This window comes from Physella acuta, unplaced genomic scaffold, assembly GCF_028476545.2.
Source record: "Physella acuta isolate Inbredline_101_S28 unplaced genomic scaffold, ASM2847654v3 ptg000155l, whole genome shotgun sequence".
Taxonomy (NCBI): domain Eukaryota; kingdom Metazoa; phylum Mollusca; class Gastropoda; family Physidae; genus Physella; species Physella acuta.
This window is the reverse complement of record NW_026731674.1, coordinates 617,630-632,433: the sequence shown is the minus strand read 5'-3', so window position 1 is coordinate 632,433 and position 14,804 is coordinate 617,630. Positions and strand designations below refer to the sequence as shown.

The 14,804-nt window shown below is 37.0% G+C and overlaps 1 protein-coding gene across 1 annotated transcript; it reads left to right on the top strand.

The window, feature by feature from the left end:
* Positions 1-151: 151 nt before the first annotated feature.
* LOC131935705 (uncharacterized) lies at positions 152-14,457 on the top strand. Its single transcript, XM_059292250.1, has 4 exons — positions 152-446; positions 8,783-8,998; positions 11,769-11,978; positions 12,889-14,457. The coding sequence occupies exons 1-4, from the start codon at positions 285-287 to the stop codon at positions 13,072-13,074; spliced, it is 774 nt and encodes a 257-aa protein (XP_059148233.1). The 5' UTR covers positions 152-284; the 3' UTR covers positions 13,075-14,457.
* The last annotated feature ends 347 nt before the right edge of the window (positions 14,458-14,804 follow it).

Here is a 14,804-nt window from a genome sequence, read left to right as displayed (position 1 = left end):
GGTAGCTGGATCTGTATCCTGTCCGACATGGTTTTTAAAAAAAAAGCTTGATCTTGATTTAGATCTAGAGTCTAGATCTAAATAATAACAGTTAGATCTAACTTAATTTTAATAGATTAGGCCTAAACTTGCAACGAACGTTTGACCGGACTCCAGCAGTCAGCTGTCGTTCTTTGGCCTGACCACTACCAGCTGTGTCAAAAAGAAAGAAAAAAAATATTGATTCTTTCTTACTGTCGTTGCACATGAGGTCCTGAGTTTGACTAGGCCTACCGGCTGTTGACATGTCGTCCCAAGTGTATGAATCGAAGAAAGTGTTGAGTGAATACTTAGCCTTTCACTATGGTCAGCCAGATGAGCTTATGCCATATGATTTTGGTCCAAAAGATGCGCTTGATTTCCCTAAACGATGTGCTGACCTATGTTTAAAACATTTTCGTCATCAGGTAGGCCTGCATTTTTTTTTTTTTTGTTTAGCTAGTTCTAGTCTAGCTGTTAGGCAATAGTTCTAGATCTAGTTTTAGATAATTTTATTAGTTCTAGATAATAGATATGAGCGAAAAAAGGGGTAATCAGTTATCGGTAAAATCGCGATATAGCGTCGGAAATTATCTGGTAATGTTTGTTGAGTTTCGGTAACATTCGTTACTGTAAACCATATTTTATTTGACCGTTGAAATAAAAATGAGTCAAGTGCATTAAATTAATGGTTTAACTTAATTTAATGTTTAATTGACACAAAAATTAGCAACAATTAGTAAATATAAATATTATAAATTAAGTCGAGTGTATTAATTAATGTGTTTTTTTAAGAAACCCAGAAAAAAACTTGCAGAAGATTTGCGACAACTAGAGATCTAGATTCTAGATCCAGATTCTAGATCTAGTCTAGTAAAATTTAATAAGACGATTAGATTTACTATAAACTTAAAGTTAAAGTACTAAGAAGAACTAGAACAATGTTAAGTAGCAGCAATAATTAGCACATACAGTTAAAATAATTAGAAATACAAAATAATTAGCAAAACAGTATTTAAAATGCAACTAAAATTAATCCATTCACATTTTTTAAACATTATGTATTGTATGTATTAAAAATAACAAAGTGACTACACCTCTCGCACTACACCTCTCGCAGAGCGTGGCCCGTAATGAAGTGACTACGCGTCTCGCAGGTTGGATTTGCCATCAAGTGATTGAAAATGCTTACTTTTTCCTTTTCCAATTCATTTTTACGTTTTATTTTTTCATATTAAAAACATGACCTGTTATTCTTTTTTTTTAAATAAAATTTCCAAACATCGTCACTGGCGTGATTGCATGCTTACGTTTACTATCACGTGAGTGAAAAATCCCACAACAGCCCACGATCGGCGAGGTCACTGAGTTCAGCAGGCCTAAAGCATACGTCATAGAATGAACACAAGTTCACGAGATCGTCTGTGTCTTCACTTCTCCCCCCCCCCCCCCCCTCCCCACTCAAGCAAATTGAGGATTAATAATATAGACTTATACCAACTATCACGCATGCTAGATAGCTGTAACAACAATTTACTAAAGGGCAGTTTGATTTAGCATGATTGCTGCTAGATCTAGGACTATCATCTGACCCACTACTGACACTGTACTGTTTTTTTTTACAAGCACTAGACTAGATCTAGATTCTTAGGTGTTGAAATAATACACTTAAACTAGATCTAGATCCATGTCAACATTAAATTGCTAACACGATCGCGTGCCACCTAGGGTCAAGAGTTGGCGTAACGCAGAGCGAACCGCGCAAATGCGGCCTAAAAATAATATGGCGGCAAATAAATGATGGTTTACAGTATTTTTGGTGGTTTCCGGAACGGCTCGGCAGACTAAGCCATGGTTTTACTGTTGTTGTTTTTTTTTTTTTTTACTGATGTACAATTCCGGAATAATAATGGACGCTATATTCTGATTTTACCCAGTAATCTATAGTTTTAGGGTAAAACCTCAGTTTAGCTTTGTAAATTCCAACGAAGCTAGTAATGTGCGTTGGAGGTAACTAATGAATATTTCTTTCATTTCGCCCTATATTTATTACATATTTTACATAATATAACAGATAATTGAATAAAAATCACAATCCATGACCAAACTAGTCAAAAATATCCTAGAATAAAATTTAAACTACCCTGTTCCAGAAAACGAGTAAATACAAGCAGCGGCCAAGATTCAAAAACAATAATAGAGTAGTTTCCCTTGAAAAATTGTCTATTCGCTTGTCTGTTGTGTTGATTTTTGTAGTTTAATATGGTTGTTTTGTATTGTTTTAATATATGCTTGTATCACAATTTTTCTTTTTTTCTCAATATGATTGAAATGAATGACTATTAGACCTTTATATTGTGCATCTAAGACCACAACAATTGTTTCAAGGTCGAACTTTTGAACACTTTTTTTGCAGTAATCCAACCAATATTAGATCGCCCATAAAGGACGTCGCTCTTACGGGGCTAAGATAGTTATGACAGCGCGCACTATTACAGAACAAATATAATGATAAACATAATTTTTTTAAGTATGACCCCCGAAACCCACAGTTATTGTTTCAGATAGAAATTGTGATTTGTGGTGGGGAGAGATTGAGAAGAACTCAGCGATGTGATTTTGAGACGGGTCAGGTTTTTTTTTTCGTGAAAACGGGATGGTTGTGGGAGAAAGACTAGCTGTAGAAGTATGACGCGTCATTCATTGGTGATCCATTTTGTCAGTGGGGACGATAGAACTATTAAAAAGGGTCGAGAAATGTACAAAGCATGCTGAGTCGTATTTCTTGAACCCAACCGTTTCATCCCACACTTAGCACAACGTCACCGAGATAACGCTCGCGCGTGACATCATGTACTGGTACCGCCGACCGTTAGGCTAATTTTATAGAAAAAACAAAACAAGCACTGCCGTTTTGACGCTTATGCGACGTTTAATTTGATTAATTATGTTGGTGTTTAATTAAACAGCACCCAACCCATCCATTACTCGTCCATTTAAACGTACGTAGTTATTTCTGCAAGCTGCTGTCTTGAGACTTTCGGCCCTTTAAAAATGTATTAAGCTCCCACCTTATAGAACTGGACTACCCATAAAGCTTCAAAAGAAACTTGTCATTAAGGAGCTTGGCGACAATAGGATGGCCGTCCGATTTTGAAGCTGCCCTGCGCTGTATAAAAAGCACAATTAACGATAAGATGACACTTATATTAAGTAAATTACAATTCAGAATCTTAACACATTAAAACTGACATTCGAAAATTAAGAGCTGTGTATTTGGCCTAACAGTCAACATGATATTTCAATTTAAGTCCAAGAAAAAAAAATCCACAAAAGATGGAACATCACAAAATTTGTGCGCAGTTTCGCGAAATTAAATGAAAGTATTTACGTCATCTTACAAAGCGCGATAGCCTACTGGTGCTCTAACGCGGCCCCATGCTAATGGCCGTATTCCTAACGCCCCGCATTAGACGCGGCTTATTCGTCGGCAGGCAATTGGTGGCAAGCCTTTTTGACGGGGATAATGAATTGAGGCCGTTTTGCCAAATGTTTTCAGCAAGTTATACGTATACTAATGCTTATTTATCGTTATTTTGATTGAACATAGCATTATAGAGGCTCTCCGTCAATGACCTTGGTATTTTCCCCGTACACCTCCTTTCATGAGACCGACACGTCTTAAATTGTGGACCCGGCTGAGTTGACGTCACAAATCTTCACTCACTCCCGTAGCAAATCAGATGTGACATCATTTATGGAGAGCCTCATATCACTCATTTGGGTGTTTGACATTTTGAAAACAAACGATAGCCAAAATGTGTCTGAAAGGTGGAGACATGGGATAAAAGAACACGTACTGAAAGGGTGGAGTGGCTGATTGTTTTAGATGATGTTTTAGGGGGAAGCTGGTGGATAATACATTGTGTCTCTCTGTATATAAAAATTATGAAAAACGTGACTTTTTGTGACATTGACAACGAAAATATGATGGCGGTTGGGGTTTAATTAAGGTAAAGAGAAGTAAAAAATAAACTGTCATAATTTACGATTGAAACACTCATTATTGAAAAGAAAACCTGAAATGAAAATAGCGAACATTCAAACAATAAGAAAAAGCTCAAACTGTATAGTAATGGTAATGATCAAATAAACATTAGTACTAAAAAACGTGATTTTCATACATGGATACAAGTTGCATCTCACAATACTTTTAGATTTGTTGATGTTGTTTGTCAGTAAAATAAGTTTTTAAATGTCAGAATTTTTAAAAAAAATGCTTTGTAGGCCTATACAACAAGACAATCATATTTACATACATTTACATACGAATATAAATAAATGAAAGGGAAGCTACTCTAAATAATATTTTCTTAGGATGGCTGGTGTTTTTAACAGTAAATTTACTATCTCGAAAAGGGTTCATAAAAATTAATTTCATGATAATTGAATTGATTTAATCATAAATATTGATCTATTATTCAATTATCGGTAAAATCTTAGTTTAGCGTCGTAAATTCCAACGTAGCTAGTAATGTGCGATGAAGGTAACTAATGAATATTTCTTTCATGTGGCCATATTTATGTCATATTTTACATAATATAACAGATAATTGAATAACAAATCACAATCCACGACAAAAACAATAAAAAATATCCTGGAATAAACTTTAAACTACCCCGTTCGAGACAACAATGAGTAAATACAAGCAGCGGCCATGTTTCAAAAACCATAAATTGTCTATTCGCATGTCTTTTGTGTTGATTTTGTGGTTTAATATGATTGTTTTGTATTGATTTAATATATGCCTGGGGGTCGTCCATAAATGACGTCACACTCGTAGGGCGGAGGGGGGTCCGTAATTTTGTGACGTTGTGTGATGAGGGGGGGGGTTGTAGGCTGAGGTGTGACGCAGAGGCGTAGCGATGGGGGGGGGGGACATATGTCCCCGGGTGCCGACCTTAGGGGGCACCCAAAATGGGTTGGAAAAAGTAATCGAAAGTTTGAGGGGGGGGGGGTGCAAATCGAAAGTTTGAAGGGGGGTGCAAATCAAAAGGTTGAGGGGGGTGCAAATCGAAAGTTTGTCCCCGGGCGCCGAGAAGGTTCGCTACGTCTCTGAATCTTGATGCATTAAAAGTGATATTCGGAAATTAAGAGCCAGACAGTCAACATGATATTTCAATTTAAGTCCAAGAAAATAAATTTCCTCAAACGATGGAACATTACTAAATTTTCATGATACCGACACGTCATAATTTGCAGAGCCGCCTGAATTGACGTCACAAATCTCCACTCACTCCCGTAGCAAATCATATGTGACATCATTTATGGACAACCCCATATCACTCACTTGGGTACTTGATATTGACAATTTGACAACAAAGGATAACCAAAATGTGTTTGACAGGTGGAGACTTGCGATCGACCATAATGACAACACGCACTTAAGGGGTGGACTGGCTCATTGTTTTAGATGATGTTTTACGAGGGAAGCTGGTGGAAAATACATTTTGTCTCTCTGTATATATAAATGATGACAAACATTTAATGTTGTCAAAATTATGGTTAGAGATCTAAGATAAGGCAGAGTGAAGCGTAATTTTTTACATTATGACTTGTTGTGACATTGACAACAAAAATATGACGGAGGTTGGGGTTTAATTAAGGTAAAGAGAAGTAAAAAAAATGTCATAAGTTACGATAGAATCACTAATTGATGAAAAGAAAAACCTGAAATGAAAATAGTGAACATTCAAACAATAAGAAAAAACTCAAACTATATAGTAATAGTAAGATCAAATAAACATTAGTAAAAAAAAAAAAACGTGATTTAATAGGCTACATGGATACAAGTTGCATCGCACAATGCTTCTAGAATTAATAAAGTTGTTTGTTAGGAAATTCAGTTTTTAAAGGGCAGAATTTTTTAAAAAATTGCTTTGTAATACGGAGTATACAACAAGACAACTATATAACAAGACAATCATATTTAAATACATTTTCATACGAATAGAAATGAAAGGGAAGCTACTCTAAATAACATTTTCTTAAGATGACTGCTGTTTTTAATAGCAAATTTACTATCTCGAACATGGTTGATACAAATTAATTTTAGGATATTTAAATTGATTTAGTCATAAATGGTGATCTATTATTCAATTATCTATAATATTTTATCAAAATATACGAAAATATACTCTTATTTAATGACATATTCATTAATTCACTCTCTCCCACATTACTAGTTTTGGCCGAATTTACGACGCTAAACTAAGATTTTACCCAATTATCTATAATACTCTATTAAAATATACTCATATTTAAAGACACATTCATTAATTCCCCCCCCCCCCCTCACACACATTACTAGTTTTAGTCGAATTTACGACGCTAAAGTAAACTAAGTAACTAAGGTTTTACCCGTTTTATTTTAGCATTAAATAAATTAAATTTATTAGCATAATCCGGCGGCACTGTAGGTAACAAATGAATACATTTTTGAAATACGTAAATTGATGTCAAATATTACAAAATGTAACAGATAATACATTTATAAATAACAATCAATGGCAAATGCAATCGAAATTATTATGATACTAACTTTAAACAAGGTGTTTGAGGTAAATATTAGTAAATTTTAAAAAGCGGCCATATTGACAAACAAAAATTAAAATCGTTTCCCTTGAACAAATGTCTATTTGTATGTATATTGTGTTAACTTTTGTTGTTAATATTCTTAGCTGTCTTGAAATGAAGGCTATATTTATCTCTATTTCCAAGACATAACAACTGTTGGGAGGTCCAACATTTGTGTTGATTAACTTGTCATTATTAGGTTGTCCATAAATGACGTCAGACTCAAAATACGGAAGGTTTAAAATAATTTATTTATTTTGTTATATTTTTATAGAATAAAAATTGATGAAGAACATGACGTTTGTTTTTGTTAGAAATGGTGATTTAGGGTTGAGGGTGTAGCAGAACATCTGGGTTTTAGTTAGCATTGGGGGAGGGGAAATCTTCTGAAAATTGTAACGTCATTTCTGGGCTCTCTATTTATGCCTAGCTATTTACTTTATTTTTATCAGCTGGTATTTTTATTAGGCATACACTTTGTATGAGTTAATTTTTGTTTTGTTTATCAAAGTATTTTTAATTAGTTAATTTAATACAGCATGGTTTTATGTTTTGTGTGCTTCCTGCATTCATTAGTATTCGATGTTTACCTCTGCCCACCAACTATTGGTACAAAATAGTTGGGACTTTTGTTTAACGAATAGATCGAAATGATGTTTTGTTCGAAAAATGGTGTTGAATTTAGCACGTGTACTGTCCCCTTCAGTGAAATACAATGTATAGAAAACATATACTTTTACCAGTGTACTGTCCCCTTCAGTGAAATACAATTTATAGAAAACATAGACTTTTACCAGTGTACTGTCCCCTTCAGTGAAATACAATGTATAGAAAACATATACTTTTACCAGTGTACTGTCCCCTTCAGTGAAAACAATTTATAGAAAACATATACTTTTACCAGTGGCTGAGCCCTCCCCAGAAAATTAAGCCCACCCCAAACCCGAAAATGTCAAACAGATGTGCTTCAGGGTGGGTGGAGGGGGGGGGGGCAATCTAGTTTCTTTATTTTCTACTTATCAAGAATTCATAATTTGTGAAATCGACACTACCCCACGCCCTGACTCCCCCACCCCGCCCAGTGAAAGCAGCCGTTTACAGACGACAATGAAAATATCAAGCAGAACTTATCTCCCCTTAGTTTCAAATCTTTTAAAAACTAAGTTATCTGCCCCTAATAGCCGTCACTTATTCGAACCGGCTCTAATATTGTAAACATTTGGGGTGAACCCTAGCTCACCTGACAGGTGGGGATGAGGGTGGTGGCTACGCTGCGTGGTGTCTCTTATGGTCCCCATGAAGAGAATTATATATATAGAAGAAGAATGTTTGCCATTCATTTGGTGCGCATTTTTTTTTTCTTCGAGATTCTTTTCTATTTTAAAAAGCTTATATTAAGTAATTAAAAATGGATTAAAAATCATGTCTATATCCCGAGTCGCCATCCCATATAGTGTTATATAAGAATATTCGAGAAAGTTTAGGGCAGATCACTCTCCCGGTTTATTTAAAAGATTTTTTAAAAATTGAGTATGATTACATAGACCTTTGATGCCTATTGTCTCTCAGCTCTAGGTTGTCCATATTTGAGAGTATTAGGTTAAAAAGGATGCGGTGAACGGAACAAGTTTGGAAACACAGGCAGAGGCGTCTCGAGGCTGGGGGTGCGGAACCGCACCGGGTGAAAAATATATAGTAGAAAATGCTTTTTGTCAATTTAATTAATGATTGATTAGAGTTAAAACGTCTTATTAAGTGAAAATCAAAGATTCCGATATGGGGGAGGGGGTGACACCTGGGCGTAAACCTGCCAATTATAGAGTCAACACTTTTACATACAGCTGTCTTACATACAGCTCTGATACTTTTTGTTAGGGGGGGGGGGGGGGTAACACCATTAGGTGTCGAAGCAGGTGACACCCGACTTAGCGACGCTACTTGGGAGAGTTGATGAGGCTATAACTAAATGAATACTCTGAAATTATGTTACTTTCGCAATAAATTTTTTTTTAAATCTAATGAGGCCTTGATTAATTTTATGCATTGTTATCGGGTTTGCTAGAAGTTTAAAATTTTGCTCACATTTTTAGTGTAATTACAGAGACTCATCCTTGACCTTGTTTTCAGGAAGGCGCGCCGAGCCGTGCTTTAGACATTGGATGTGCTGTAGGCAGATCAAGCTTTGAGCTGGCCCGTGGGGTGGACCAGGTGCTGGGCATTGACTACAGCCAGTCCTTCATTGACTGCGCCAACAGACTGAGGGACACAGGACAGGTGGACTACGAGTTGCTGGAGGAGGGAGATCTCTTCAGGCCAGCTCTGGCACAGGTCCCTCAAGATATTGTAGGTTCATTTCTTGCTTGTATCACCTTGTATCACCTCTATACCTTGTAGGTTCATTTCTTGCTTGTACCACCTCTATACCTTGTAGGTTCATTTCTTGTTTGTATCACCTCTATACCTTGTACGTTCATTTCTTGTTTGTATCACCTCTATACCTTGTAGGTTCATTTCTTGTTTGTATCACCTCTAGCCTCTATACCTTGTACATTCATTTATTGTTTGTATCACCTCTATACCTTGTAGGTTCATTTCTTGCTTGTATCACCTCTATACCTTGTAGGTTCATTTCTTGTTTGTATCACCTCTATACCTTGTAGGTTCATTTCTTGCTTGTATCACCTCTATACCTTGTAGGTTCATTTCTTGTTTGTATCACCTCTATACCTTGTACGTTCATTTCTTGTTTGTACCACCTCTATACCTTGTAGGTTCATTTCTTGTTTGTATCACCTCTATACCTTGTACGTTCATTTCTTGTTTGTATCACCTCTATACCTTGTAGGTTCATTTCTTGTTTGTATCACCTCTATACCTTGTACGTTCATTTCTTGTTTGTATCACCTCTATACCTTGTACGTTCATTTCTTGTTTGTATCACCTCTAGCCTCTATACCTTGTAGGTTCATTTCTTGCTTGTATCACCTCTATACCTTGTACGTTCGTTTCTTGTTTGTATCACCTCTATACCTTGTAGGTTCATTTCTTGTTTCTATCACCTCTATACCTTGTAGGTTCATTTCTTGTTTGCATCACCTCTATACCTTGTAGGTTCATTTCTTGTTTGTATCACCTCTATACCTTGTACGTTCATTTCTTGTTTGTATCACCTTGTATCACCTCTATACCTTGTAGGTTCATTTCTTGTTTGTATCACCTTGTATCACCTCTATACCTTGTAGGTTCATTACTTGTTTGTATCACCTCTATACCTTGTAGGTTCATTTCTTGTTTGTATCACCTCTAGCCTCTATACCTTGTAGGATCATTTCTTGTTTGTATCACCTCTATACCTTGTAGGTTCATTTCTTGTTTGTATCACCTCTATACCTTGTACGTTCATTTCTTGTTTGTATCACCTCTATACCTTGTACGTTCATTTCTTGTTTGTATCACCTCTATACCTTGTAGGTTCATTTCTTGTTTCTAGCACCTCTATACCTTGTAGGTTCATTTCTTGTTTGTATCACCTCTATACCTTGTAGGTTCATTTCTTGTTTGTATCACCTCTAGCCTCTATACCTTGTAGGTTCATTTCTTGTTTGTATCACCTCTATACCTTGAACATTCATTTCTTGTTTGTATCACCTCTATACCTTGTAGGTTCATTTCTTGTTTGTATCACCTCTATACCTTGTAGGTTCATTTCTTGTTTGTATCACCTCTAGCCTCTATACCTTGTACGTTCATTTCTTGTTTGTATCACCTCTATACCTTGTAGGTTCATTTCTTGTTTCTATCACCTCTATACCTTGTAGGTTCATTTCTTGTTTGCATCACCTCTATACCTTGTAGGTTCATTTCTTGTTTGTATCACCTCTATACCTTATACGTTCATTTCTTGTTTGTATCACCTTGTATCACCTCTATACCTTGTAGGTTCATTTCTTGTTTGTATCACCTTGTATCACCTCTATACCTTGTAGGTTCATTACTTGTTTGTATCACCTCTATACCTTGTAGGTTCATTTCTTGTTTGTATCACCTCTAGCCTCTATACCTTGTAGGATCATTTCTTGTTTGTATCACCTCTATACCTTGTAGGTTCATTTCTTGTTTGTATCACCTCTATACCTTGTACGTTCATTTCTTGTTTGTATCACCTCTATACCTTGTACGTTCATTTCTTGTTTGTATCACCTCTATACCTTGTAGGTTCATTTCTTGTTTCTAGCACCTCTATACCTTGTAGGTTCATTTCTTGTTTGTATCACCTCTATACCTTGTAGGTTCATTTCTTGTTTGTATCACCTCTAGCCTCTATACCTTGTAGGTTCATTTCTTGTTTGTATCACCTCTATACCTTGAACATTCATTTCTTGTTTGTATCACCTCTATACCTTGTACATTCATTTCTTGTTTGTATCACCTCTATACCTTGTAGGTTCATTTCTTGCTTGTATCACCTCTATACCTTGTATGTTCATTTCTTGATTGTATCACCTCTAGCCTCTATACCTAGTAGGTTCATTTCTTGTTTGTATCACCTCTATACCTTGTAGGTTCATTTCTTGTTTGTATCACCTCTATACCTTGTAGGTTCATTTCTTGCTTGTATCACCTCTATACCTTGTATGTTCATTTCTTGTTTGTATCACCTCTAGCCTCTATACCTTGTAGGTTCATTTCTTGTTTGTATCACCTCTATACCTTGTAAGTTCATTTCTTGTTTGTATCACCTCTATACCTTGTACATTCATTTCTTGTTTGTATCACCTCTATACCTTGAACATTCATTTCTTGTTTGTATCACTTCTATACCTTGTATGTTCATTTCTTGTTTGTATCACCTCTATACCTTGTACATTCATTTCTTGTTTGTATCACCTCTATACCTTGTAGGTTCATTTCTTGTTTGTATCACCTCTATACCTTGTACGTTCATTTCTTGTTTGTGTCACCTTGTATCACCTCTATACCTTGTACGTTCATTTCTTGTTTGTATCACCTCTATACCTTGTACGTTCATTTCTTGTTTGTGTCACCTTGTATCACCTCTATACCTTGTACGTTCATTTCTTGTTTGTATCACCTCTATACCTGACTGTTGCAGGAGCGTGTGCGTGTCACCTTTGAACAGGGTGATGCCTGCAAGTTGAGGCCTGACCTTGGTGCTTTTGACCTTGTCCTGGCAGCTAACCTGATCTGTCGTCTGCACCACCCGCGCCAGTTCCTGTCTCAGCTGACACGGCTCATGCCACGCCCCGGGGCGCTGCTCGTTATCACCGCCCCCTACACCTGGATGACAGAATTTACTGATAAGGTGGCTTGGATATGTGTCTTTGTGCATATCTATGTGTGTGAATGTTGATGTAAATCAGATTCCACACCTTACCATTCAGTAGAATGTCAATCAAGCGATTTACATAAAAAATATTTCCTCATGTTAGATTTTGGGTCAATTTCTAATCCCATGGGGGTAATGTCCTGTTTGAGTGTTGGGGCAGGGGGTAATGTCCTGTTCTAGTGTTGGGGCAGGGGGTAATGTCCTGTTCTAGTGTTGGGGCAGGGGGTAATGTCCTGTTCTAGTGTTGGGGCAGGGGGTAATGTCCTGTTCTAGTGTTGGGGCAGGGGGTAATGTCCTGTTCGAGTGTTGGGGCAGGGGGTAATGTCCTGTTCTAGTGTTGTGCTGTTGACTTGAATGTTCCCTTCAAACTTTCCCCTCACACGTTCCCCTCACATGTTCCCCTCACACTTTCCCCCCACACGCTCCCCTGAAACGTTCCCCTCACACATTCCCCTCACACGTTCCCCTCACACGTTCCCCCCACACGCTCCCCCCACACGTTCCCCCCACACATTCCCCTCATGCATTCCCCTCATGCATTCCCCTCACACGTTCCCCTCACACGTTCCACTCACACGTTCCACTCACGCGTTCCCCTCACGCATTCCCCTCACGCATTCCCCTCACACGTTCCCCTCACACGCTCCCCTCACACGTTCCACTCACGCGTTCCCCTCACGCGTTCCCCTCACGTGTTCCCCTCACACGTTCCCCTCACACGCTCCCCTCACACGTTCCCCTCACACGTTCCCCTCACACGCTCCCCTCACACGTTCCCCTCACACGTTCCCCTCACACGTTCCACTCACATTTTCCCCTCACACGTTCCCCTCACATGTTCCCCTCACACGTTCCCCTCACACGTTCCCCTCACATGTTCCCACAGAGTGAGTGGCTGGGCGGGCGTAGAGATGAAGCTGGAGATCCAGTGACAGGGTTTGATGGCCTGCAGAAAGAGTTGAGCTTAGACTTTGAGCTGCTCCAGAGCTTAGACATGCCCTTCATCATCCGTGAGACTAGGAGGAAGAACCAGTGGACAGTAGCTCATGCAACAGTCTGGAGGCGAAGATAGCCATCTGTGACTAGCCAGAAATATCTGACTAGTGTCGTAATTGTTGATTGTTGAAAAACTGACTAGTGTCATAATTGTTGATTGTTGAAAAACTGACTAGTGTCGTAATTGTTGATTGTTGAAAAACTGACTAGTGTCGTAATTGTTGATTGTTGAAAAACTGACTAGTGTCATAATTGTTGATTGTTGAAAAACTGACTAGTGTCGTAATTGTTGATTGTTGAAAAACTGACTAGTGTCGTAATTGTTGATTGTTGAAAAACTGACTAGTGTCATAATTTTTGATTGTTGAAAAACTGACTAGTGTCGTAATTGTTGATTGTTGAAAAACTGACTAGTGTCGTAATTTTTGATTGTTGAAAAACTGACTAGTGTCGTAATTGTTGATTGTTGAAAAACTGACTAGTGTCGTAATTTTTGATTGTTGAAAAACCGACTAGTGTCGTAATTGTTGATTGTTGAAAAACTGACTAGTGTCGTAATTGTTGATTGTTGAAAAACTGACTAGTGTCATAATTTTTGATTGTTGAAAAACTGACTAGTGTCGTAATTGTTGATTGTTGAAAAACTGACTAGTGTCATAATTTTTGATTGTTGAAAAACTGACTAGTGTCGTAATTGTTGATTGTTGAAAAACCGACTAGTGTCGTAATTGTTGATTGTTGAAAAACCGACTAGTGTCGTAATTGTTGATTGTTGAAAAACCGACTAGTGTCGTAATTGTTGATTGTTGAAAAACTGACTAGTGTCGTAATTGTTGATTGTTGAAAAACTGACTAGTGTCGTAATTTTTGATTGTTGAAAAACTGACTAGTGTCGTAATTGTTGATTGTTGAAAAACTGACTAGTGTCGTAATTTTTGATTGTTGAAAAACCGACTAGTGTCGTAATTGTTGATTGTTGAAAAACTGACTAGTGTCGTAATTGTTGATTGTTGAAAAACTGACTAGTGTCATAATTTTTGATTGTTGAAAAACTGACTAGTGTCATAATTTTTGATTGTTGAAAAACTGACTAGTGTCGTAATTGTTGATTGTTGAAAAACCGACTAGTGTCGTAATTGTTGATTGTTGAAAAACCGACTAGTGTCGTAATTGTTGATTGTTGAAAAACCGACTAGTGTCGTAATTGTTGATTGTTGAAAAACCGACTAGTGTCGTAATTGTTGATTGTTGAAAAACCGACTAGTGTCGTAATTTTTGATTGTTGAAAAACTGACTAGTGTCATAATTGTTGATTGTTGAAAAACTGATTAGTGTCATAATTGTCGTGTATTTAGTGTGTGTGTCTCTTGCAGTGGCCTTGGCTAGCAAGGGACTTTATTAAAAAGAATAATATGATGTGCTAAAAGAAAATAAATATAGAGTGATCTCGCCTAAACTTTCATGTATATTATTTTTTTTGCTTTCTTAAATTTCATTTTTGCATTGTGATATACAAGTATAGAGGAGGTTTTCTAATTGTGATATACAAGTATAGAGGAGGTTTTCTAATTGTGATATACAAGTATAGAGGAGGTTTTCTAATTGTGATATACAAGTATAGAGGTTTTCTAATTGTGATATACAAGTATAGAGGTTTTCTAATTGTGATATACAAGTATAGAGGAGGTTTTCTAATTGTGATATACAAGTATAGAGGAGGTTTTCTAATTGTGATATACAAGTATAGAGGAGGTTTTCTAATTGTGATATACAAGTATAGAGGAGGTTTTCTAATTGTGATATACA

What these genes read in the sequence shown, in the direction of transcription:
- LOC131935705 (XM_059292250.1), top strand. Translation starts at nt 285, where the DNA reads ATGTCGTCCCAAGTGTATGAATCGAAGAAAGTGTTGAGTGAATACTTA. An exon ending in TAAAACATTTTCGTCATCAG is followed by an intron (nt 447 to 8,782) that starts GTAGGCCTGCAT and finishes CCTTGTTTTCAG; the next exon opens with GAAGGCGCGCCGAGCCGTGC. An exon ending in TGACAGAATTTACTGATAAG is followed by an intron (nt 11,979 to 12,888) that starts GTGGCTTGGATA and finishes ATGTTCCCACAG; the next exon opens with AGTGAGTGGCTGGGCGGGCG.